General features: G+C 37.3%; 4 protein-coding genes across 6 annotated transcripts; 1 reads left to right on the top strand and 3 right to left on the bottom strand.

The window, feature by feature from the left end:
* Positions 1-943: 943 nt before the first annotated feature.
* Positions 944-8499, bottom strand: LOC121264140 (dolichyl-diphosphooligosaccharide--protein glycosyltransferase subunit 1B). The gene is made up of 9 exons (XM_041167218.1): positions 8281-8499; positions 7046-7090; positions 3506-4137; positions 3010-3157; positions 2689-2868; positions 2503-2571; positions 2078-2167; positions 1319-1456; positions 944-1206 (listed from the first exon to the last, which is right to left on the bottom strand). Exons 1-8 carry the CDS (start codon positions 8392-8394, stop codon positions 1334-1336), a joined length of 1401 nt encoding a protein of 466 aa, XP_041023152.1. The 5' UTR covers positions 8395-8499; the 3' UTR covers positions 944-1206; positions 1319-1333.
* Positions 8500-9605: 1106 nt separating this feature from the next.
* On the top strand, positions 9606-14951 carry LOC121264125 (BTB/POZ domain-containing protein At5g03250-like). Of its 2 annotated transcripts, XM_041167198.1 has the most exons (4): positions 9606-10030; positions 11378-11447; positions 12377-13591; positions 14192-14951. In XM_041167198.1, the coding sequence occupies exons 1-4, from the start codon at positions 9972-9974 to the stop codon at positions 14741-14743; spliced, it is 1896 nt and encodes a 631-aa protein (XP_041023132.1). In that variant the 5' UTR covers positions 9606-9971; the 3' UTR covers positions 14744-14951. The 2 variants fall into 2 exon arrangements, with proteins under 2 accessions (XP_041023132.1, XP_041023140.1); XM_041167206.1 differs by lacking the exons at positions 9606-10030; positions 11378-11447 and adding an exon at positions 11826-12060 and having other exon boundaries at positions 14192-14880.
* A 149-nt stretch (positions 14952-15100) lies between these two features.
* Positions 15101-15609, bottom strand: LOC121264175 (putative F-box protein At1g65770). Its single transcript, XM_041167248.1, has one exon. The coding sequence runs from the start codon at positions 15595-15597 to the stop codon at positions 15175-15177; it is 423 nt and encodes a 140-aa protein (XP_041023182.1). The 5' UTR covers positions 15598-15609; the 3' UTR covers positions 15101-15174.
* A 2696-nt stretch (positions 15610-18305) lies between these two features.
* LOC121264093 (E3 ubiquitin-protein ligase WAV3-like) lies at positions 18306-23468 on the bottom strand. 2 transcript variants are annotated; one of them, XM_041167146.1, is made up of 2 exons: positions 22739-23468; positions 18306-20576 (listed from the first exon to the last, which is right to left on the bottom strand). In XM_041167146.1, the coding sequence occupies exons 1-2, from the start codon at positions 22964-22966 to the stop codon at positions 18636-18638; spliced, it is 2169 nt and encodes a 722-aa protein (XP_041023080.1). In that variant the 5' UTR covers positions 22967-23468; the 3' UTR covers positions 18306-18635. The 2 variants fall into 2 exon arrangements, with proteins under 2 accessions (XP_041023080.1, XP_041023089.1); XM_041167155.1 differs by having other exon boundaries at positions 18306-20573.
* Positions 23469-25698: the final 2230 nt, after the last annotated feature.

Below are 25698 nucleotides of genomic sequence, written 5' to 3'. Positions count from 1 at the left end.
TTAGTAAGTTAAATTAGCTGTGAAATGAACCATATATTTTTTTTTTTGGAATATTTCCCACTTTCAGCTCTGGGGTTAGAAGATGTAATCTATTACAATGCAACGAGCAGCTACGCTAATGATAGCGTGTCCGAGCTTGTCTTGATTAATTCTGTTTATTTTTCGTCCTATCTGGTATCTACTCCGAAACTAAATATTAGGAAACTACGAAAACTAATGGAATGGAGTTATGGGTGACAGAACAAGCCGTCAACTTAAGTTTTTTGGTTAAGGTATGGCTGATCTGCAACAATGGAATTATCGAGAAAACAGGAAGATGACACAGGTAGAGCTCATGGATGTTTACGTATCATTTCACAAGTTTTTTGGCCGTACCACTTTAGGAATTTGACACATTTTAAAAAAGGTTAAGATTCCCTAAAGTTCAGCAATAATAAGTATGGTGAAAGCCCGCTTCATGTCTCCATCTGTTGTTCACTTTAAAGTTTAACCCCAATATTCCCATTAAATTCAAGTAGATTTCCATTGGCACGAGCCTTCTACTCATCATCTCTACACCACGCACCACACTTGATTATTTATTTGTTAAACTACATGAATTATTTTACTTATCATTTATACAACACACATTTGGTGAAGAAAAAAATAAAAAATCATATATAATATATGGTGTATGGATGATGAGTATAGTTTTTCGGAATGCATGTCACTTCATAGTTCATTGAATTTCACCTTTCAACCTCATGGTGCACACAACCCACAAAAATATTCCTAGGGGAGCAATCTTCGTTATGGTTTCAGTTCTTCAATACTTGCACACACTGCTCAGTCTGGTCAAGAAGGAAGAAATATAAAATATTGCGTAGTAGAAATTATCACCAACACAGCCACGTGGGTTACTGATTTCTCTTTCTTACTCCAATCTTCTCGCTCGCTCGCCCGGTAAAAAAACAAGTCAACCATACTAGATTCCCAGAAAGATGAGGAGAGCTGAGAAAATGTTTTATTCTCTTTAACACACATCTGAACCCTAATATTACTTAAAGAGATATCAAGACGACGAACCAATACATATGGGAACAGTGTACAAACAACAAAATTTCTAAATAGTGGCCGAAAGACAACTACGCGCATAGAGCAAAATTTCTAAATGCTATGTTCTCTGACACTCACTTGCAACACCCCTAGCTCCAGATTTGGTCGTCACTGTATGTCAACCAAGTTGAAGTTACTCACAATTCTAGCTCCACAGGAAAGTAAAAGTAGTCTTAATAACAAATATTTCATATACATGATTACCAAGTTGCATGAACATTACCTTTTAGAGTTCCAATCACTTGCGTAAGGAAAGATCAACATGTAGATAAGCCAAGCAAGCAATGAATAATAAGAAAAACACAGATGTCAACATCAATGGTTCCGCAAGCATGAATATCGGATTGAAGTTGTAGTAAACCTGGATTAATAAGAGATCAAACAAACAGAGTCAATATCTGCAACATAAGAATTTTCTTTTCTGGATGAACAATATCACCACAAGAAATAGTAAGATCAGGAGGCTAGAGAAAGGGTATCTCTGGCAAGCAGAAACATAAACACAAGCCTGGCTCAAAGTCTCCTGATCGTAAGAATGACCCATCTTTGCAGATTAACCTTTGTGTATCGATAGACTTTATTCTGGCAAACTATCAGCTTAAATCCCACTAAAGACGAGTACTGACTATCAGTTACCATACAAACTAAAAATTGCAAATAGCATTGGGCAGGTATGGTAACTTGTTTAGAAACTTGGCTATTTGTTTCAGTATTATAATAGCAGATATCCCTGCTAAAGAAGAAACAACACATTAATTGTTTTAATGGACCCTGTTTACTTATGCCCAAAAAGAAAAAAAGAAGTGGAAATCAACAATTATGATTATATTGTAACTGCCACATTGTGCCTGGATATGTGAGCAGAGTACAAACACCTAGATTTGGGAGAACTAGTAGAACACTACTTCACCATTTTACCCTTGAGACTAAATAGAAAACATTTCAAGTCAGTGTATAGTTCTACAACGTGTTTATCAATCACCTGGAAAGGAGAGTTGTGCTCAGGAACCACGTTGTTCTTTTCCAGAACCACCACAGTCCTCCCAACGATGTCAAGATAAGAATATTTGGTCTGCAGGCACCAAATGTAAATATTTCTAGTTGGTTCATAAATTTCTGACGCTGTAAATTCTGCTAAACGATGCCTTTATATAGCAACAACAAATAAGTTAACAGCACAGTGCCTAAAATGACAAACCATTAAAAGTTTATTTAAACAGAACAAAAAGTCTAGAGTTTTAGCCCCTTGAAAACACAAATTTATTGTCATTCTCAAATTCAAAAAAGGACAAAAGTAATAGACTTAAATATATAACTAGGTTTTGATCAACGCAAGTTGACACACTGTTGAGTTTCTGCACCAGTGTGCATGCGTGCATGCGTGTGTGAATCGACAACTTAGGTTACCTCCAGATGCTGCTCCACCGGGAAAGGAATGACGGCAGAAGGGTCTTTTGCTCCCTCTGGCAGTGCAACCTGGAATGTGACGGGTAGTAAACATATTATCCAAATTTCAAACATAAGCCTTGAATTGATATGTGGAAAAAATAAGACAGCGATAATATGAATGCAGACTCATGTCACTAAACTTACTTTGACCGTCAATTTGTTCACCACTGTCTCCACAAGAGGACATCCAAAACTGAAGTTGAGGTATCGCCTGCCATCAGGTGACTCAAAAAGGAAGTCTTCCAATGGGAGCCCATATCCAATGACAAAAGTAGCTTTCCAACCTCCAAATAAAGGATAACGTGGCTCAATCTCAAGTTCTGACTGTAAGAACAAATGGTAGTTACGATGTCTGAAAACACATTTAACCTTATTTGGGGGGAGGGAGGGTTACATAACTATATTTTTCCACACTAATTTCCTCAAATGATCTTCTAAAATCTAAGTTAAGAGATCACATGCTACCTTCCAGGGATCTGTACGCAAATGTGAGGATGAGATATTCCCTATTTCGTCACGGTAGTAGACAGAGTGAACTCTAGGAGGTAGTCTTGCTAAAAGATGTTTAAATGAAGACACTCCGCTAATAGATGGCCTAGATTGATATTCAACCCTGCCAGAAGGAAACTTAAGAAGTATGAACATTCAAATGAAGCAAACATCAAGAGAGAAAAAAAAACCAGAACAAATAAATGGGAAATGCCATGTTTTTTATTATTAGAGCTATCAAGTGATAAATCAAAAGAAAAAAGGAAAAAAGACTAGAAAAAAATATATTGACATTGCAGTGTGATGCCATATTAATACAACACTATATCTGTTTATATAACACGTTGAATGAAAGTTTGAAATTTAGTTTATAATGAAATCAAAGCCAATTCTAGCCATAAAGGAGACAACATTTTCATATAATCCAAAGGACTAAGAGGAATATATGACATAACACAACAATAAACCTTACCTCGAAAACATGCCTTTGTGTCGAGCACCAGCATGTGCCAACCTGTAACTCTCTGTGATCTGCAGATTACCCCAGTGAGATATTTCCACTTCACGGACGAGCTCCTCAACAATGGCAAATGGATTGTTGTTCTCAAAATGAAGTATTATGGGCAAGAATGAATATGGAGGATAATTTTCATATGGTCCATATTTCAGCTCTGCACCAGCATGGTTGGTTGGTTCCACTCTCGTGAATGATTCCAGTTTAGAGCTTGGAGTCTTGAAAAAAGTTATTTGTTTCTTAATGTGATATGGTGACAATATTAGTGCACTATCACGATAGTAGACCAACTGTGACTCTGATTGACTTATTTCTGCTGGAAAAGGTTCCAGAGAATGTGTCAATATGTAAAGAACTTCTAGTGTTGCAGTTTCGCCTGTGCTTAATGGGTTGAGCAAAGATATAGAGAAATACTTAGTTCCATTTGGTGCATCAGGTAGCTCAGTCGGAATCACATCAAGGGCCAAATAACTTTTCTTCTTCCGTTTTCCGACAGTTGCTGCAGCTTTGACAAGTGCCAGGTGATCAACTTGAGAGGGAGGAAATGCCAGAAGTATTTCTGAAGCAGGAGACGTCCCAACATTTTCTACCTGAAAGAAAACCATCAATCAAATTCTGCACCAAAAATTTGCACTTTCTAGCACTTAACGTAGAAATTAATACATATTTTCAATAATTAGTATGAACCTTCACTAAAACCATGGTTTGAAATTTTCTTACTTATAAAAAAAGACTACGGTTTCAAAATTTAGACCAAGAGAATAAATTTTGGTTTCAACAGGCACTCTGAATTGACTTGTGTCAAAATTTAGCCATAAGAAAAAAAAACTATCACACCTGAAACACACAATATTTATGTGATTTGGCAGACATAGACAAAGTCCACAGCAGAGAAGATCAAAAGAGAGCTCTCAAACCTTTAACTTCTATACTATACAAAGATATTTCTCTGCATGAGTTCGTGCAAATGGAGAAAACACTCCTTTTAATATGGGATCTCAAATCGAAAATATAATTCCATAATTAGCCTATTCAAACAAGGTTGGGAATTGTAATTCCATTCTAGTAAGTTCCTAAACCCCTCCCCACCATAAGAGATCAATTGTAGAATTTAAGAACATAAACATAGATACAGCAATTCAAACGAATAATTAGGAAGTTTGATCGAGATTTGGTTGCCAGTTTTAGCAAAATATTTATAATAAATAACAGGAATTTTTTTTGATAAGTAATCAAAGTGTATTAATAAAAGAATAGGCAAAGCCATGTGTAGTACAAAGAATGCCCTAACTACGTAGGGACAATAGATACAAGGAAATCATGGAAATCTTGGCCATTAAAATTAACGGTAGAGGCCCAAGAACAAAGGGTTCTAAAAAAGAAAGCTATAAGTTCCTCCATCGATCTCTCTTTGTCCTCGAACGTCCGTTCATTGCGCTCCTGCCATATGCACCACATGATGCATATAGAAATCATCTTCCATACAGCCTTGATCTGTTGATTTCCTCTTAGATCTGTCCAACTAGCCAAAACCGCCACTACTGTCTCGAGCATTACCCAACCCAAGTCTAGTCTACTAAATACCTCGTTCCATAACCCTCGAGCTACTTCACAGTGTAGTAGAAGATGTTCCACAGATTCACCCCCATTCCTACACATGCAACACCAATTTGCGATTATCACCCTTCGTTTCCTCAAATTATCCGTTGTGGGGGTCTTACCCAAGGAAGCGGTCCACACAAAAAATGCTGCTTTGAGAGGCACCTTATGTCTCCAAATTCTTTTCCAAGGAAACTGAATAGGGAGCTCATGTGAAAGGGATTTATAGAATGAGCGAACCAAGAACACACCACCTGAAGGTATCCACCACAATAAGTCGGCATGCTGGTTATTCGTTTTGAGAGAGTACAAAAGTCTGAAAAAGGCTGCAAAGCTGTCCATTTCCCAATCATTTTCCACCCGGCTAAAATTGACGTTCCACTGGATTTTTTCCCCTACTATCACCATGACATCCGCCATTGAAACATCTGTATCATTTGCAACCCTGAAGAGATAAGGAAATAGATCCTTTAGAGCACCATTACCGCACCAAGAATCATACCAGAATTTGATCTTGGCCCATCTCCTATGTATAATCGTGAGTGACGAGAGAAGACCCCCCCCATCCTCTTCTTATATGTTTCCACAACCCCACTCCATATGCGCCTGTCACTTCGCTGGTATACCATCCCCCCATAAACCACCATATTTGCTCTCAATCACCAACTTCCATAGGGCTTCTAGATCTTTATGGTATCTCCACAACCATTTATACCAAGTAGCGCCCGATTAAAAATTCTCAAATTTCGAATGCCTAAACCACCATTAGGGAGAGGACAACAAACCTTCTCCCACCTGACTGGGTGGAGTTTAAATTCCTCGCCTATTCCACCCCACAAGAAGTCCCGCTGTAGTTTCTTAATACGGATCGCCACACTTGCTGGAATGGGGAACAAGGACATGAAATAGGTCGGTAGATTAGATAATGTACTCTTTATCAAGGTAATCCTACTACCTTTTGACAGGTACATTCTCTTCCAGTCTGCTAAACGATACTCTACTTTCTCAATGACATTATCCCATACTGAAACTGCTCTCGAGGCAGCCCCCAATGGAAGGCCAAGATATGTCATAGGGAGTGAGGCAATAACAGAAATAACAAGAATTTTTGTTATTTCGAGGTTGAGGTTTTCGAAATAACAGAAATTCCATTACATTAAACTTTACATGTAGTGGTAAAATATCAAATTTCCACCTTGTGGTTAGAAATAATAACTAATTACTCTCATTACAAAACTGTCACTGAACTTCCAAATGGTTTGGAATAAAATGAAATCTTCATACATTCCATCTTTGATGGGTTCTTCCTTCCACGTGGCATGCCCGTTCACATGAAACATGAAATTAGGCCTCATAGCCCTCAATGAGCTTTATAACTTCATTGAAAGGACAGCAAAACAACTCTGTTCTTGGGTACGGAAATAGATTGGTTAAGTTCCCACACATCTTGGGGGCTAAATGAGGGCAAAATTTCATGTTTCACGTTTTATGTGATACGTGCATGTCAAGTGGGAGAATCTATTGATTGAGACAGAAAAATCATGAGAAGGTTTACTCACAATACCCATAACCACATGGACATGATTTTTAATTTTCCCTAAAGTTAATTCAAGTTAAAAGAATAAAATTAGATACAAGCCCAACAAGGGAATCTCAAAATAACACTAACAATAACAACAACAACAATAATACTCATAAAAAAAAACAACAACAACACGACGATGTTGACGATGACGACAATAATAATAATAAAAATTAAAACAAATAAATAAATAAAAGACAGCCTCAAGCTCCCCACCCTAATTCAAATAGAATTTGAAAAAGAAAAAAAAAAAAAAAAACTTCTTTCAAATACTGATACTATGTGAAATCAATTGAAGAAGCATTAGAAATAAATACCTTCAAGGTTAGGAACACCTTAACAATGTGAGAAGTCAAGTCAATCTGCAAGCATGAACAGAAAATTAGTGGTGACAGTAACTGAAAGATGACGCTTCAGAGATGAAGAAACAGAAGGAAATATCAGCAGAAAATCAATCAGGCTTCCTTGGGCTATCATCTAAGATCCAATGTGGCAATGATAAAGTTATGACTACATCTACTAGAAATGAGAATAATAAAATGAGAGGACCGTTACAAATGTGATAAAAAAAAAAAATTATAGGATTCCTTAGATTGCCAATGATTTTTTTTTATAGGTAATCAAGAAGTTATATTCATAGAAATAGGCAAAGCCCAAGTACACAGAAAATATATATGGAGAACACCCAGCTAGAGGTTACAATAGAAAGTAGAAGGTCATGGACCCGTAGCCCCCCGCCCATAAAAACAATGACTTAAGAAAGAAAACTTTTAGCTCATCCCTAGTTCTCTCTTGATCTTTGAAGCTTCTGGCATTTCTCTCCATCCAAATACACCAACACATACATAAGGGGACCATTCTCCAAATTGCCGCTACCTTTGAATTGCCATGGAGGGTAAGAATTATGTAGGTGTAGGATTCTTATCTAATTGTATTTCTTAAAATATCAAGGGTACAAAAGTTAAGCTCAAATGAGTCAAATAATTAGATCTAGGCTTAGTTGAGAGGAGATTTTTGATACTCGGCTTCTGACCAGCACGAACATACCGGTTTATGCTCTAAAAACATGTCCCACTTTTTTCTGTCCTAAGTTTTTTTGTAAAGACGAAACACCAGTTTGTGTACTAAAAACATTTCCGAGTATTTCTGTCCCAAGCTTCCGAAGAGACCAAAATAAGCTTGCAGTATTCAAAGATAATTCTCGGAATAAAAAATTAATATTAAAGTAACAACGCCAAAAGCGAGCAGCCGCGACAGATAAGAACGGAGAATCCTAGGTCCATACTTTGATTTGAAATATTGCATCTAAAAATATCTTCAAGATGAACCTATTATATTCTAATAACAAAGCAAATCAAACTCAAACAGCAAATTCGAACGCATTACACAGGTTTCCAATCGAAATCGTTTTTCTCTAGTTTCATTATCTTATAAGGTGCAAAGTATGCATTATCGAGTAAAAAAACGCTAATTATAAATATCTGAATCTACGACTAAGTATTGCGAAAATGAGTCGTCTGCAAACGAAATAGGGAATTATTTTCAGGCTTACTCGGCGCTCAGCGTTGGAGATCTGAATCTCCTGAGAGTAGGATCTGACGAGCAGAGAGAGAAGAGCTAAGGCAGAGAGAAGCAAGGCAGCTCGGATTCTGAGCATAGCTTCCATGGATGCGCTCCTCTCCTCGTCGCAGTTGACGAACTGCGAAGGCCGAAGACTAGAAGGCAGAGAGAGTGAAGGCACAGTGAGTTTGTTGGCGTGTTAAATTAGTTTGGGTTCATTTTTCGTGACGTGGTTGGTCATGTGCATTTGCTTTGGGCTAGAATTTTGGGCCCAAAATAATAATGGACTCAAAAGTAAAATATACTAAACTTTTCTTGTTTTTTTTTTTTTAATTTTTCTTTTTAAATCCAGTAAGAATATTGGAATTATCATTTGTTTAAGTTAGATAATGATATGTTTATTACTTATTACCATTTATTTATTATTCTTTTTATTTTTTTAACTTAATGATTAAGAAAGTGATTATTAGTAAATTTTTATATTTTTTTAATTTTTCTTAATAATTAAGGATGTTCAAAAATACTTAAAAGAAAATGGATTAGGCTCTGTTTGGATATAAAAACTGTTTCATCTCATCATTACAACTTTTTCAATTTTTCATATAAAATATAATAAATAATTTAATTTTTAAAATCTCAAAACAATAATAATATTAAAAAGTAATGTTCTAATAATATTTTATTTAACTTTCAATTTTTATTTAAAACCTTCTCATTTCATCTCATTATCCAAACATGACATATCTTTATCCAACTTTTCACTATAAATCTTACTCCATCTCACTCGCTTAATGTGATTTTAATTATTGAATTTATTATTTTAAAAAACAAGAGTTAATCTATTTAATAATGAATAATATGGCATCAAAAATATGGGAGAAGCGGAATAAAAATATTTTTTATACAACTCTTTAATTAATACTAAAAAAATGTTGATGTGCTGTTTTTAATTACTAACCTTATCAATATAAAACATTATGTTTCTTGACATTTATTATATATCGAACTCAAATATTAATTTTAAATTTCATCGTCTTTAATTAATTACATTTAGTGACAAATTTGAAATGGTTTCATGAGTTAAACACTTACACGATAACATTTAACACGTACCATAATTGGCACGATGAGATATGAAAATTTTAGGAGGAAGAAAATCATTTCTTAAAAAGAATTATAATTAAAAATATAAATAATATTTATTATTAAGAATGTGATTAGCACATGGATCCATATTGGACATTCAACCCAACGGGGCCCACATTCTTAAAATGGATAACTAGATGATATCGAAGACTAAAGAGAATGTCAACGATCCAGTCGATAAATGCATACATATTTATATGGTACTACAATCTCAACGTAAATAAGCATTGAAGTGCGCTTAAACTCGAAACTCTGAACACCCCAAACACAGACTTTTTCGTCTAACATCAGTAACTGAATTTTCTCCTAGATTTTGCGCTTTGGACTCGGGACCATCACGCGCTCTCTCTAACCAGAAAACCGAAAAGATAGCGCACAGAAAGATTTTTTGGGCGAGGAAGGGAAAAGCCTTTTAAACTCCCTACCCATTTGATCACTGTCGTAATTGACATTGTTCCTTTACTTCTTTCAACGTTCTTCTTTGTTATATTGGGCTACAGCTCTTTTTTCCTAGTAGCTGACGTCATTGAATTGGACATGGCGTGCATGAAGCTGGGATCCAAATCCGAAGTCCTTCACCTCGATGGCCAAACCTGGTCAGTCATTTCTTGCTTCTGCTATCGTTTTGTATTTCTTTTTCGTTTGATATTTGCCCTCAATTTTTTGATAAGGTGAATAGGTGATTGTAATTTGTTAAAATGGAAATTTTGCAACGTGGGTTTGTGATAAGATTTGATGTTTCGTGATGGACTCGTTTTGTTTTGCTTTTGAATTCAAAATTTTGGGATTGATTGTGTGAATTGTATTTATGAGAATGCCGTGACGTTTTAAATGAATCTCTATGAAAGAGACAATTAATTGCATTAACCAATAACCCGGTATATTTGTCACCACCATTGTTAACTGAGTGAGCCTGCCCGTGTGTTTACGGATTTCACGGCTTTTGTAGGGGTAGGTTTTGACATTCTATAAAGTAATCCGGTTTTAACCTTCACTATCTGGAATCTAGCACTGTCCCTCTCATCTCGAATAAGTAGAATCTGGCACTCTCCCTCTCATATGGAAATATTTTAATTTTGAGTTGTCGGATTTACTCTGTCAAATACCTTGGCAGATGGGTTTTCGACTCGGGACAATTTGGCATCGGATTTTTACTGTCTGTTCTGAAGTATCTCATACTTTGCTGAAATGTCCAATGTAGTTTCTGGGGTTTAGAAAGTCTGTGTTTGTTGGCTTGGATTTTAATGAGATTTTGGGGGACCAGATTGATTTCTGAAATCTTGATCGGATCCCCTGGTTATGAAGAGATTATTTGCTGGTTAATTTTATAGCGGTATTTACCCACGTTGGCTCTTTTTTCTTGGTTGGAATGGAGTAGCAGTTCAGTAACAGGGTGAGATGTACAATACCATCAAACTAACAGTTACAGGAGTTTAGAAGAAGAAGAAGAAGAAGAAGAAGAAAGTAAAAAGATTTAAGTGGAGAAGATGGAAGTAAAATTGTCCTAAAAGTTGATAAGGACTGTGAGATTAATTTGATTGATGTTTGCATGTAAACTAAATTGACACTTGCCTTGTCATGGTTCCTGCCATGATAAATAACAGAAATAGATAAAAGTAACTTTTTTCTTCTTCATAAGAGGTTAACAAAAGCTTATATTCCCTGTTGGGTAAATAACAAAATCTGTGTGATTATATTGATATGTGCTATGATCAGAACGAAAATAGTTAAAGAATATTTGAGAAATTTGATTATTGTTCAAATATTAAGATTCATCTTGCTGCTATTTTTCAAGCATGATTCTCAGCTCTGAATTCTTTCTGGTTTTGAATCCTGTTTATTACTGAATGCTGATTTAATGACCATTATTGTGTTGACAACATGTCTTTGAGTAATATATTCTTCTCTCCTATATTTCTTCTAAGCCAAATGCAATTTCACAGGCTTTGCTCAACTGGGCTTCCTAGCGATGTCATCATTGAAGTTGGAGAGATGACCTTCCATCTCCACAAGGTGCATTTTACTCGGTCATTTCTTTGCCCTCTTACTTGCTTTGTCATTATTTATGGCATATATGGATCTCAACACCATGCTTTAAGAGGCATGCAATGCTTGCATCCAGATTACATTGAGACGATGCTTGAAGAAAGCACCTCAAGTGCAACCTTAAGTCTCTGATCTCCTTTGGTTGTGTGTTTTGTGTCTTGAGGTAACCCTCACTACAAGATGTATAACTAGAAATAGTCAATGTAGCTGGTACTCATAAACATCTTGTCTGCATTTATTTGTGTGACTTCTGTGATTTTAAACATTGATGCATGAGAGAGAGAGAGAGAGAGAGAGAGAGAGAGAGAGAGAGAGAGAGAGAGTGAGTGATGGGTTCAATAATATGCACTGAATAGGAGCTCAATAATGAAAGTTTTCTTTCTTCTTATAATTGTGGATGCACGGAAAATATGGACGTACATGGAGCTCCCTATCTTGTTATTTCCCTTTTTAAATATGTGATATAAATTTATGAAACAATCTGATATTGTTCTTCATCTTCTTCCTCTTCATTGTAGCCCTGGAATTTTGAAGCTAAAAAGAAAAAAGAAGAAAAACTGTCAATTATATTTGTTTACAGGTAAGTGATAAAAACAATGTGCACAGAATAGAAGCTTAATTACAATTTTTTTTTTTAGACTTCTTGTAATTTTGGATGTATGGAAATCCATATTATTATTTTCCTTTTCTTTAATATTATTATTCTTCTTTTTCGTTGTGATACTATTGAGTTGTCATTCAGTCTTGCCCATTGAAAAGTCAAACGGCCGGCCTGATTCTTCAATTCTTAGTAGACATTAAGTTGTGTGCATATCTTTGGTATTCTGGGATCTTTAGTTATATTCCTCGTTTACTTATCATACTGCATTTCCTCGCTTTCTTGGCACACCCAGCAGTTTCCCTTGCTTTCCAGAAGCGGATTATTAGAAAATCTTATTGGAGAGCTTTCTGGTGAGGATGAGAAGAAGTGTGTTTTGCAGCTTCATGACATACCGGGAGGAGCCAAAACCTTTCTTCTTGTAGCCAAGTTTTGTTATGGTGTTAAGATGGAGCTCACTGCATTGAATGTAGTCAGTCTCAGGTGTGCAGCCGAGTATCTTCGGATGACTGAAGACTATGGAGAGGGGAATCTCATAATTCAGACAGAACATTTTCTCAATGAAATTTTTTGTTATTGGACGGACTCAATTAAAGCTCTTGAAACCTGCGAAGAGGTTCTACCACGTGCAGAAGACCTTCATATTGTTTCAAGATGCATTGATTCTTTGGCAATAAAAGCTTGTGCAGATCCTAGCTTGTTTAGTTGGCCCATGTCAGGATGCAGTGCTGTGGAAAGCCCAGGTGGAGCTGTAATTTGGAATGGAATACGCACAGCAACTAAGCCAAATCCTGTGAGTGAAGATTGGTGGTATGAGAATGTGTCCTCTCTGAGATTCCCTCTGTATAAAAGACTGATTCTGGCTGTTGGATTGAGGGGCATGAAGGCAGAAAGGATTGCTGGGTCCGTGGTCTACTATGCAAAGAGTCATCTCCCATTGTTGGGCAGGCAATCAAGCTTCCAGAATGGGAACCGTGATGCCCCAGAATCAGCTATTTCTGCCTCATCTGACTCGGATCAAAGGAAACTTCTTGAAGAAATAGTGGAGTTACTGCCCATTGGAAGGGGTGTCACAGCAACCAACTTTCTGCTTAGACTTTTGCGAACATCAATGATTTTACATGCTAGCCAATCATGTCATGAGAATTTAGAGAAAAGGGTTGGTGCTCAGTTGGATGAAGCAGCTCTTGAAGATCTTCTGATTCCAAATATGGGGTACTCAGTGGAGACCCTTTATGATATTGATTGTGTTCAGCGGATTCTTGATCACTTTATGCTGGTGGATCATGATTCTAATTCTAATTGTATGGTATATGAGGGGCAGTTGATGGGTGCTTCACATCCACTGACCCCTATGACAATGGTGGCTAATTTAGTGGATGGTTATCTAGCTGAGGTGGCACCTGATGTTAACTTGAAGTTACCAAAATTTGAGTCCTTGGCTGCTGTTATCCCTGATTATGCGAGGCCATTAGATGATGGAATCTACCGTGCAATTGATATATTTCTCAAGGTAAAAAAAAAAAAAGATTTCATATGTGCTTCTGTTCATTGATGACTTTTATTGCAAAGATCTTTGGTTCTGGTCAAAGACTATGTTATTTGATAACATAGTTCAATTGAAGCACTGTTGCCGAACTTTTATAGGACTGATTTTTTTTTTGTCACCTCTTGCTTCTTAGGTATACTTTTGAAAATTATTAATTTTAGAGTTTCTCTTGAGATTCATTCATCGCAATTAACACTCAATTCTGGTATATTTCACGGAAATGTCTTAAAAGGAGAATTGGTTTTCAATTGCAATGAATCTGTTTTTTTTTTTTAGAGAAGTAGCAACGAATGCACAATGCTTGGGCATTAAACTTTGTTCTTTCTTTAGCAGGCAATTTCTTTTACCTTTAGGTGGAAATGATACTTGCTTTTCATGGTGGAATTAAAATATTACTGTATTATGAAAGGAATTTTGTTGAGAACTCATTTCATTTTCAAGTTTACTGAAGACAATCGTACCAGATTGTACTACATGTTAGATTATTTTCTTTGAAGTTATTCATTGCGCGCTGGATATTTTATCTTTCTTTCCTAAAAAAACTAGTGTGTTTCTCAACTTCAGGCTCACCCCTGGCTAACAGATTCCGAAAGGGAACAACTCTGCAGGCTCATGAACTGCCAGAAGCTCTCCCTAGAAGCCAGCACCCATGCAGCCCAGAACGAGAGGTTGCCACTTCGTGTCATTGTCCAAGTTTTATTCTTTGAACAACTCAGGCTCCGCACCTCTGTTGCTGGTTGGTTTTTTGTCTCTGACAACCTTGAGAACACTCAAAATCACAGCGGGAATCTTGCTCTGGTCAGACATGACGCCTCTATTCAAGCAGGCAGTACCACCCAAAATCACCTTGTAGCAGTCGATGACATGAAGGAACGGGTGTCTGAGCTTGAGAAAGAATGTTCAACCATGAAACAAGAGATTGACAAGCTAGTGAAGACAAAGGGAAGTTGGAACGCGATCTTGAAAAAGTTCTCTTTCAGACTAAAGACGAAGACCTATGATCCGAATGCATCGAAGCACGGCAACAATTCCACAACCCCACCAGCATCAAGAGCACCACTTGTGAACGGAAAAGAAAACCATGGCAGTAGTACTGGTGAATTAGGAGCTGATTGATTTTCTCATCTCAAATATTGAAAGCCCTTTTTTTTTTTTTTTCTTAGTTTCCATTTATTTTAATTAACTTATTTTCTCTAGTTGTTAATTATTATTATTATTTTTTTGTGGTTTAGTTCATATAGCGTAATAATAGTCACACGTACATTAGATTGTAATTGCAATTGATCTTCCTCCTGTTCCTCATATTTTTACTATTTTGTTTCTTCATCAGCTCCCGACGTCTGTTCCCTTATTCTAACTATTCATTGTTCCTTGGTCTTAAGCTATATTCAAGAAATCAGTCGTGTGAATTAAATCCATGTCATCAATTGTATAGAAAACAGGAAGCTAGGAAAACTGTTTTGTCATGGCTGCTAGCTCTTCAACGCCGGGCAAGAATTATCCAAAAGGGTTGTGGATCAAACTTCGAACAATAATCTGGCGCCGTTTCAAAACTTCCATCTGTCAACTTGAACGTGCATGCCAAAATCATGACCGCCATACATGTAATCCTCATCCACCTGATTCCAGTTATCATCCGAGAAGTAGATAGTATTCGATTCACATCCTTCAAGATCATGAATGGACAACGACATGGAGTAGTTTCCACCCACAAATATGACCCGATCACCTAATGATTCCACTTTCTTCCATGTCTCCTGTTTGTGATCTAACTCATAGACGTTGAATAGCTTTGTTCTGTATGGACAAACCAAAGGCTGCGTATCCTCATGGATAAGAAGATCATACTCATCCACTGCTATCCCCTCTGAATTAACAAAGTAGCCGACGATCCGATCGACAAGCAAAAGACCTCCCAATGATTCCACCAAGTAAGATTGAGTGAAGAACTTATTTCGTGGAAAGTTCATGTAGTGATCAACTTCGGAAACTGGTGCAGAAGGACTGATGATTTTTGTGGGAAAAGGACTACGAAAATCCCATACTGCAATCGAACCGTTGGCTGCAAGTGCAGAAGGCTGATTCTCGTATCAGTACTATCATCTTCCTGGTCACTGGGAAGCACTCACCATGGAGTTTGAGATAGTGCGGCACATGACAAGGAAGACAGTTTGGGAAGCACGAGCCATGGGATTTGGAGACCAAAGGTGCAGAAGCAAGAGGAAGTATAAAAAAGCATACACCGCATATAATACGAGCCACATATAATATAAATTTGTAAAAAAGTGGATTCCATTAATAAAAAAATACTTTTTTTTATACTTCATTTTGGTGGAGTCCACTGGGATTTATACGAGACTTATTTATTCTATCTTATACAAATCATTTAGATGGAAGGATCATCAATGCAGATTAGGAATACAAAGATTAGCTAGAAATATTTTTCTCGAGTCTAGATTTCTTTTTCTCAAAAGAACAAAAGTATCGAACTTTCATCACCCGAATACTCACCCTCTCTCATCTCAATCTTTCATGAAAAACCCTAATTTCCTATCTCTATCTCTCTGTACTCTTTCTCTTCTGTCTTCTGATGACGAAGGTTACCAACCCTAATTAACCTCTGGAGCTCAAAGGTTAGAAACTCAGCTAATTTGGTTTGTTTACTGGTGACTACTCGAAGAAGGCATCTTATGCTCAGGAGTGATTCTGACGTTGCCAACTAGCCATGTAGGTGCTCTGATGGTGTGCAGAAGTGACAATCATTGAGACGATGATGAGTGTCTTGTAAAAATACTGACATTTCCTTCGCCACTGCAAATATTCAGTATTTCGACTCGTTTAAAAGATGGGGGTAGAAAATACCCATTTATCAGATATGGGCTTCCGATGGTCTCACTCACAGTGTTTGGGGCGGTTGGGTCTTGATCATCTTTTGCAAGACATGTTAGTGCTATTTTTATTTTCAATTTACAATTCTAAAACGTCTGCTCTCACAGTTGATTATGTAAAAATGCAAATATTTCGTATGGAGTGCTCTTGAATCTACTCAAATATTCAAAGAAGGGGGAGAGAGATAGTGAGACAGACAGATAGCATTCATGATACCATTGGGTCCCCCCCGCGCGGCAAAGGTGAAGGATGATCAGGAATGGGAAAGTACTGAGACAAGAAAAGCATTGTCCAGAACAGGACTTGCAGAAGTATACAAACCGAAAAAAATCTCAGGAGCTAAAGGACTTTTGCTGGCATAATTCAATACAATTGAGAGCATTTGCAGCTCACCTTTCTGTTTCTGTGTATAGGCTTTGCAAGGGAAAGTGGACATAAACAACTGAATACGTGAGAATTCCTAGACCGAATGATGGCAAGTCAGGCTAGTTTTTGCTTGCTACCTGCTGGATAATCTCACCCTATGAATTTTCAATTTTTGGTTTTGGTTGTCAAAACATTATCAATTTTTTGGATTCACTAGGGAATTCTACCACTGCGGCTTTTGTTTAGAATTATTTACTTTTCTACAAAAATAAACTGGGTTGTAAGATTCTTGAAACAACAAAAGTTTTGATCAAGCATTCTCGTTGTTTCTTCTCGCTTCTCGTATCTCTTTTCAAACCAGTTTATTGAAAGATGATCAGCTACCAAGGAACCAGCATCAATGCCACCCCAATATTTCTGAATTTGTATGTCAAGCTACCATTTGGGTTAACTCAAACCAATGCTCTGTCATGGCGTTGCAACTGCAGAATTTCTGTCGAGCACGTTCTTGTCCAAGCTAGTTTGGCAGATATGTCGTTCTACCTTCTAGTGCACTGGTTGGCAGGTCTGAATCTCTGATCTGCGAGATTAGAGAAAAGCTTAATTTGCTTCCGATTTAATGGTTTTACTTTGTACTAATGTTGGCTATCTCCCATTCCAAACTGTATCGGGTTCGGTGCTAAAAGGCCTGTCCGTCAATGTTTGAGCTGTCGGGCTCTTTTCAGTTCGGACTCGAAGAGGCCAGTGTCCCTCCCTCTATGACCCAGAGCTGTGCAATTTCTAAGGAATCAAAGGGTGGCATTTAGCATAAATTTTCACTGTATTTGTTAGCCGTATCCACTTCTCTGCTTTAGAATACTTCCGTGTAGTTCAATCTGATTATCTACACTGACGTTTCTTATTCAATGATGACTTTTGCAAGGTAATTCTTGATAAGGGCATTGTTTGGTTACGCAGTTCAAATGAAATGATTTGTTTTATTAAAAGTTAAATAAAATATTATTATAATATTATTTTTGTTTTAAGATTTAAAAATGATGAATTGTTTATTATATTTTACGTGAGAGTCTGAAAAAATTATAATTATAAAATGAGATAAGATAATTTGGTGTTATATAACCAAACCAGCCCTAAACATGTTACATTGGATGATGAGGATCTTAAGAGACCTCCCATACTTCTCCGTTCAAGCTGCTTTCCCTGTTTACTTGTTACCCTGCAAGTCCACTCGCAAATGAATTGTTTGTACATGCAGGCACGAGTGCTGGTATACATGAATGAATCGAGAGCAGGTACACGTGCAGAGAGAGAGAGAGAGAGAGAGATGAATAAGCTCCAGAACTCGCTGAGGTAAAAGCCTTTTTGCAAGATTATCGAGAGCACGTAAATTATATATTAGGCGAAAGAATACCTCATCCAACCATTTTCACAATTATAAACTTTATACCCAGGTCTCCCAAAGAGAAAAGCCATTCCTCAATATGTACACCCCCAACACAACACAACACGAAAATCGAGAAAATGATGTTTTGAACCCTACCTAGTGTCCATTTTTACTGCCAAGCATATTCTTTCACCCTTTCACTTTCCCCAAGCTTTATTCATTTACACATATAAGATAAACAGCCAAAAAAACCCTCTTCTTATCTCTCCAATTTATCACCCTCCCCACAACAAAATTAAAAATACAGGAAAATGAGAAATGCAACAAAAAAGCTATTTGAAGATGACCCCCACAATAATCCTGCAAAATTCACCTTGGCTTCGGTTGAGACCCGAATGACAATAATGGCTGCACAAGCCTCTGGCCTGAGGGACTACCTAGTAACATGGCTTGAGATCGAGTAAGCATCTCAACCATTGATGGAGTTTGATAAGCTTGAACAAGACTTGAACCATCGGTGGAGTCACCTCTTGCTGTTGCTCTTTGCCACGAGTGTGAGCTCAGTCCAGAAAGAATATAGGCTCTTCCAGATGACTCGTACACATGCCTACTTGCCATCCTCTCTTGCATTTCTTTGAGCTCAGCATCCAATGCAATGCAAAGCCGATCATGAGATTTGGATGACACGGTCTCTGACAACACTCTTCGGCAGTTTTCAAGAATTGAAACTGCAGCAGCTAAGTCTCCCTGCTCAGCTGCAACTCGTGCCTGTGCCATTGCCTCAGCCGCTTGGAGCCTGTTGCGTTGCCGGTCTACATCTATTGACACTACCACTTGTTTAGCAATTTCAGGCCTCTCAATCGTAACTTCGTCACTCTCTAGTGTCATCATTTCTTTAGTTAAGGGATCCTTGAACATACACCTCACCTTTATCAGTGATGTTTCACTGCTGGTAGGCTCTGCAGGGACATTGAGAGATACCAGAAAATCCCTCTCTTCATCAGCGTATAAATCTCCAACATCAATAAATCCGGTGTGACCATCAGCCGTCACACGGCTGGGGTAATTTCCTGCTTTTAGTGAGACAAGGTGGGTTTTTGTATGGACACACTCGACTCCCACTTGCAGCTCCTGCACCACGACACTCAAAAGCCCCCCGATGCATTGTGCAAACGCATCTTGAATTACAGCTTCAGTTTCAATGAAAGAAAAGGTCCCTCCAGAAATCTCTGAAATTGAGTGCATTGATGAAGCATCATGATCCGCACCAAATCCAAAAGCATGCACTGGAATCTGAAATCCTGTACTGTGACCACTGTGCATAGATAAAGGGAGGAGCGACTGGTAATTTGGTTGAGGTTGGTTATTACCAGAGCCATTGACAGTATAAGTGTCCTGCCCATCAGACAGCAGTATTATACTGCCCACAGGATTCTTGTCCCTTCGGTCTTCCATTATCTTGGCACCCTTTCTCAGGCCTTCAGCAATGTTGGTCCCACCATTTGCAACCAAAGCGTTAACAGCTTGAAGTGCCTGCTGTCGCCCCAAGTCAGACATCCGACAAAGAGGAAACAGGCGACGGGCTGTGGAGGAGAAGGCAATAACTGAAAGCCTGTCATTGGAGCCAAGGTTCTGTATTACAAATCCCATGGCTCGTTTAAGCAATGCAAGCTTGGTTCCTGCCATGCTACCACTTACGTCAAGCACTGTGACTAGATCCACCGGAGCACGAGGAGTCTGAGAAAATTGTAGCAAGCTAGCCAGGTTTCTGCTGGGATTTTTTGTCGTAATTGCAGCAGAGGCTTTGAGATGAACCAAAACAGTGAAGTTATTAAAAGAATTGGACCGGGGGGCAGATGAAACCTCTGGATATGTTTTGATCTCTATTGTTTTAATAGAATTGCGATCTGCAGTATTCTTATCGCAGCAGCTTCTTTCAGAAAATACAGGCTGGTGATCTAAGGTTTCATCATCATCAAATACAGTCGGCTCCATAGCTTGATAAAGTGGCATGATATGCCGCCGATTCATATCTCTTTGAGTGGGAGGAAGTTGGCGGACCACAGTCATCAAAGCATCATTTTGGGGCCAACCAACTGGACTAATTGATGCTCTCCCAGGGGAAGGATCTAAGCTAGGACCTTGCACAGGGATTTCTTTCCATTTTGCTCTGCAAACTGGACAAACTTGGTTGCCATGTTTGACATTTGAAGCAATGCAGTGGAAATGAAATGAATGAGAGCATTCCGCAGTGAAAATAGCATGACCATCCCCTTGTTTCATTTTGGTTAAGCATATTGAGCAGGTCTGCTGAGAGCATAAAATGAAGCAAGCAAGATGAGTAAACAAAGGATGATACGCATGAAGGTATGGAAGTACTTGAAAAGTCATACTCACAACACTTTGTCAAAGATTACCACAGATGACATTCTTTAACCAACTCAAATGTTTTATGATTTTTTTTTTTTATAAGAAAAAAAAAATTGTATACTTTGGTTTTAATTCCACAATTTGTATCTGGCATGCTTCGACAATATTGTTATGGACAACACAACCATGGGCTTCCACACAATTCACAGAAAGTAAATAAAACCATGTCAACGGGGAGTCAACCCCAGCCCTCAAGGTGGGAACCGGAGTTTGATGCAAGCCACAGGCATGGTCATAGTAGTTAGCCTCCACAAACTAAGGATTTCTTCTTCTTTTTTCCAAATAGAACAATCTCAGTTCCAACATTTGTATATTCAAACTTCAAGCCATATTTAGGTGAGCACTAGAGAGGTAATGGGACAAGCAGGATGCCCAACTTAGCAAAGTTTAAATTCATTTAATAGTTTAAAAATATTTAATATTTAAAACTAAGGAGATTTATTTTTGTTCTCTTCCTTTGTTACTTTTAATTCTCATGTGGTGCCGATACCATTGTATTTTTTCAATTGCTTCTTTGGGCTGCTTTCTCCTCTTCATTTAAACCATGTCCACTTCCAAGTTGTTCTGCTTGAATTATCACGGAGAAAAGTGGATGGAGAAAAAGAAAACACAAGTTCATGACTCATAACCACATGTTTTTCCTTAATCCAGGGATAGAGAAGAATCTAACATGTGATCAAATAAGGTTTCCGATCCAAACATTAAGTAAACCGAGCCAGTGTAGTTGTTGTTACATTACATAAAAGTTTGTTAATTCTAGCAATATTCTTGTGATCTTACTTAATCAATTTATCAGTTCAAGGAGGGTAATCAGTACTTTCTTACTGATAAGAAAAATATTCAGTACTTTCTATTATTATAGCATGCACGCGGCCATGAGATATTCATTTTTCTTTAATATTTTTTTTTTTCTTTTTTTGGCATGTATGCAGCATGAGATTTGGAAGGACTATGCTCTTCCCCTCCCCATTATCCAAGGGGCAAAGGAGATTGCAAGTGGTTGTTTCCCCAGCAGCAATTAGGTTTAGCTATGGGTAGCTTTTCCTATGGGCTAGGCAAGAAGAGAGGCAGAATTATCTAACAAAAGAACAAACCAGTGAAGAAAAGGAAGTCAAACACGTGGCATCCAACATATGGAGGGCACAATCGGAAATAAAATCAAAGATTATATTTTTGAGTGATTATCAAGAAAGTATACATTGCTGTAGTCTTTACGTATAAACCGGGGCTTCTATAACAACCAAGAGAAAGAATTGCAAGAACTATCATCAAAGAGATGAAAATCATGAATTTCTTTATCATATTTATTCTTCTTTGATTTCTTGTACTTTATATTGAAATTGCAGGAGAAGGAAAAGTATAAACCGTGGCCATCTTTTCATAGTGAGGCAAACAAGAATGGTCCTGAAAAGAACCTGTGCAATGACACCACAAGCCTAATTAAGGAGGGGAAAGCTATATGACATCAAATACCAAGCTCGTTGATTTCTTACACACCTTAAAAACTGCTAAAATATAGTTATACCAAAGAAAGAAAAAAAAAAAAAAACTGAGATAGATAGAAGAACACGTATGGCTTATAATGGGAAAATTGAAGCAAACAATAAAGATTCCAACGATTGTAACGGTTCCTGTAGTTAAATCATATGCTGGTATGAATATGAAAACGGAAAATCCCATCATAATTGAGGAAGAAAAAATTCAACTTTTCGACAAGATGATCAAGTGAATTCTTGTCACACAGCTATTTATTTTTTAGTATCCAAGAAAATCCATTTTCCATTATTCAATTATCCCCCATGAAAGGAACTATTGGTTTCAGTTGTCCTACTTGAGCTGGTTCGATCAAAATTATAACTACCAACACAACAGAGAACACAAACCAAGGACTTTATACTTTCTTCTGCCTCCATTTCCTTGGCAACCAAACAAAGCAAGTATTCAAAGATTATCAAAAACCAACCAGAACCCAAGAAGGAAAAAAAATATTACACGCACAAATACACCATACCATGGAACTACTAAAGTTACCGATATGATACCTTGGACGATTTGCTACCACTTTTGGACAACCTTAAACCATAAGAAGACGGCGTAGGCGTGCTCGGACGCGAAGAAAGCGTGCTCCAATTGGCCGGGGAGAGCAGAGCAGCATCAGACAGCCTCTCAGAGGCCTCTAGAGAAGGAGGTGAGTCTTCTAAAGTTCTTGGGACAAACATACAGAGATTGAGACCCAGTGCGACCTTCGCTTTCCTCCATTTACTTCCCATTTTTCACTTTCAGATCTCAAATAAGGAAACCGAAAAAGAAAAAAGAACTAAATCCAAGAATCCACAATACTAAAGCAAAACCAAGATCTCAAAGAAGCGCTTAAGTTCAGCTAAGCTTCTTCTTTTTCTCTCTCTTGGCTGAGAGTTCAGAGAGAGAGAGAGAGAGAGAGAGAGGGAGAGGAATGGAGCACGAATACCAAGATAGAGAGTGGAAGGTTAATGGGGGGTTATGGTTGCAGAGAAATAAGCAAAAGACTTGGGTTTTAAGGTTCAATGTGGGTTTTGAGGCTTAAAAATGTCAAAGGGAGGAACTGGTTCGTAGGAGGATGGGGTTGTTTGAGAATGTATTAGTCTTCTTCTTGGTGTTTTCGGCCGCCATGGAAGAGAGAGAGAGAGAGAGAGAGAGAGAGGGGTTGGCTATTGAGGATTTTGACCTGCTCTGCTTTGCTTTGAGATTTTTTATGGGTGGTAAAAAGGACACAAATAAAAGCACGTTTTGGTTGAATTGGGAAAGCAAGCTGCTTTATACATTTGTCAGCTTCCATTTCCTGTATTACCCCTCCTTCGTATCTTTATCAATTTTGCCACTCATTGTCACGGAGCTGTAGTGCTATGTTGTCTTTCTCTCTCTCTCTCTTTTTTCAATCTTTGTCTGATTTTAGGAAAATTTTACTCTTCATTCTTATATTATATTATATATTATACATAATTTTTTATCTTTTATTTTTTATACTTACCAGATATGTAGTATATAAATAATAAATAAAATTAATTAATTAATTTAATAAAAATAAAATTTGAAAAAAATTAATATATATTATATGAGGTGATGAATAACAAAACTTAAATGAAAATAAACAAAACTTTGTCGGGCGAAGTACCATCGGTGCTTTGAATAAATGCATCAGAGAAAAACAAATTTTTAAAAATTGTCACTTAAAAGAAATTTCACATGACTGGCAACACAACAGACATAAATTATAATCGCTTAAGTTGTTCAAAGTGGACTAGTTCGAATCTAAAGTCCCTTTCTCAGAATGTTCAAAATCCCTACAGCATCCGATAGACCAAGTACAAGATGATTTTGAACCGTTGCCAAGCTTGTTATCACTGTAGGGGCGGACCTGCCCTGCAGTCATTTCTACCAGCCGAAGCTGCATCAGTATCAACTATAGTTTGTTTGTTTGTTTTTTTTCCCTAGTTGCAGTTTAGAGAAAGAAAAACGGGTGTTCATGCAGCTTCTATGGCACTGCGATTGACAATCTCTGCTGAACTAAGTTACCGAGCCATAATTGCAGAGTCTTTGAGGAAACGACCTTAGTTAGGCAGGGGTCTATTGGAGTAACTGAAATTCGAAGAACATGACACTTTTCTTGTATATTCCTTCCCAACATGATCAGTCGACCCATTTAAACTACTTTTTCTAGACATCCGAGTTACCTACCCATCAAGTTGATTTTCAGCCATAATTTTACAGATTATGTGCCACATTTTCCACTCTTGAATTCCTTTTAGCCGAGGACCCAAAAAAGAATAAAATTCCTTTTGGAATTATTCCGTTCCACCAAATGATCTGAATTTGTCCCAATGCTATAATTTCTAAAAAAGTCAAAATAAATAATGTTCTCTGCTTGGAAAAGCATGCAATTTCGGCATATATCTATTGGTGCGTGGTTGTTGAATCCTCTTTCTCTCTCTCTCTCTCATGTACATAATAGTGTGCACACTCTGATTTCTCAAACATGGCGATATGCTCTTGGTTTATGGTTAGGTACCCACGAAGCCCCCTTTCACCTTTTGTAAATGGGTGACAGTATGCAGTATTTTTAGTGTTAGTGGCTGGTTGTCAAGTCTCTTCTCTCACTCTCTCTAATATATATATATATATATATTCATTGACTAATATAATATTGCCAATCAAGTTGTTTAGTGGGATTATGCCGTAAAAACCTTAAGAGAGGCCCTGATCCTCATATATTATCTTCGAGAGAAAAGGATTCCCCATTAGTTAGTACATGATGCAGTATGAGTCAGTTGAATGAATGGCCTGGCCCCCTCCATGCATCATGATGAATCATTGTTGGGCATGCGTCGGATGGGTGGGATTTTTCCTAATGATGCTCGTTTTTCTTCCTTTCACATGAGATGATGATAAGTATATGCCACACGTGCACATCATCACAGTGGTCGTCTTTGTGGTTCCCATGTCAACCCTGTTGACATCAATTCCGGATCTTATCTCATGGCTTTAGTTGGATCTCCTTTTGTTTCTCTCTATTATTTTGATATTTTATCCCAAATAATTATCGAGATTACGTTTGGATACTAAGAGTACTTCAAATATTCTCACTATTATTTTTTATTTTATTATTACTTTTCACCTACATTTTTACTATTCATTACTTTTACCTACTATTCATTATTCTATTATTATTTTTTCAATACTTTTTCACTACTATTCACAAACATTCTCAATACTTCTAAAATATTCTCACTATCCAAACGTAGCCTTAACATTCTCCCCCCGCCCCCCATATTTAGTGTCATTAAAAATTAAAAATTATGTAAATAATTTTAATAATAATAATAATATCATGTCATAGAGTATTATTTTAATTTCATTTAGAGAATTTTGAGCCATTTTTTGCAGTTACCGAAGATATTATTAGTTTTTTTTTCTAACAAATAGGTCATGACAATCTCTATCCATTTTTTTTTAAAAATTGTTACAA

The sequence above is a fragment of the Juglans microcarpa x Juglans regia genome, chromosome 1D, assembly GCF_004785595.1.
Source record: "Juglans microcarpa x Juglans regia isolate MS1-56 chromosome 1D, Jm3101_v1.0, whole genome shotgun sequence".
Classification (NCBI taxonomy): Eukaryota; Viridiplantae; Streptophyta; class Magnoliopsida; order Fagales; family Juglandaceae; genus Juglans; species Juglans microcarpa x Juglans regia.
Note: the sequence above shows the minus strand (reverse complement) of the source record. Positions and strands in the feature narration are given on the sequence as shown.

What these genes read in the sequence shown, in the direction of transcription:
- LOC121264140 (XM_041167218.1), bottom strand. Translation starts at nt 8,394, where the DNA reads ATGGAAGCTATGCTCAGAATCCGAGCTGCCTTGCTTCTCTCTGCCTTA. An exon ending in TCTCCAACGCTGAGCGCCGA is followed by an intron (nt 7,091 to 8,280) that starts GTAAGCCTGAAA and finishes TCATGCTTGCAG; the next exon opens with ATTGACTTGACTTCTCACAT. An exon ending in CACAAAGGCATGTTTTCGAG is followed by an intron (nt 3,158 to 3,505) that starts GTAAGGTTTATT and finishes TCCTTCTGGCAG; the next exon opens with GGTTGAATATCAATCTAGGC.
- LOC121264125 (XM_041167198.1), top strand. Translation starts at nt 9,972, where the DNA reads ATGGCGTGCATGAAGCTGGGATCCAAATCCGAAGTCCTTCACCTCGAT. An exon ending in CACCTCGATGGCCAAACCTG is followed by an intron (nt 10,031 to 11,377) that starts GTCAGTCATTTC and finishes GCAATTTCACAG; the next exon opens with GCTTTGCTCAACTGGGCTTC. An exon ending in TGACCTTCCATCTCCACAAG is followed by an intron (nt 11,448 to 12,376) that starts GTGCATTTTACT and finishes CACACCCAGCAG; the next exon opens with TTTCCCTTGCTTTCCAGAAG.
- LOC121264175 (XM_041167248.1), bottom strand. Translation starts at nt 15,597, where the DNA reads ATGAACTTTCCACGAAATAAGTTCTTCACTCAATCTTACTTGGTGGAA.
- LOC121264093 (XM_041167146.1), bottom strand. Translation starts at nt 22,966, where the DNA reads ATGGGAAGTAAATGGAGGAAAGCGAAGGTCGCACTGGGTCTCAATCTC. An exon ending in GTGGTAGCAAATCGTCCAAG is followed by an intron (nt 20,577 to 22,738) that starts GTATCATATCGG and finishes TTATGCTCTCAG; the next exon opens with CAGACCTGCTCAATATGCTT.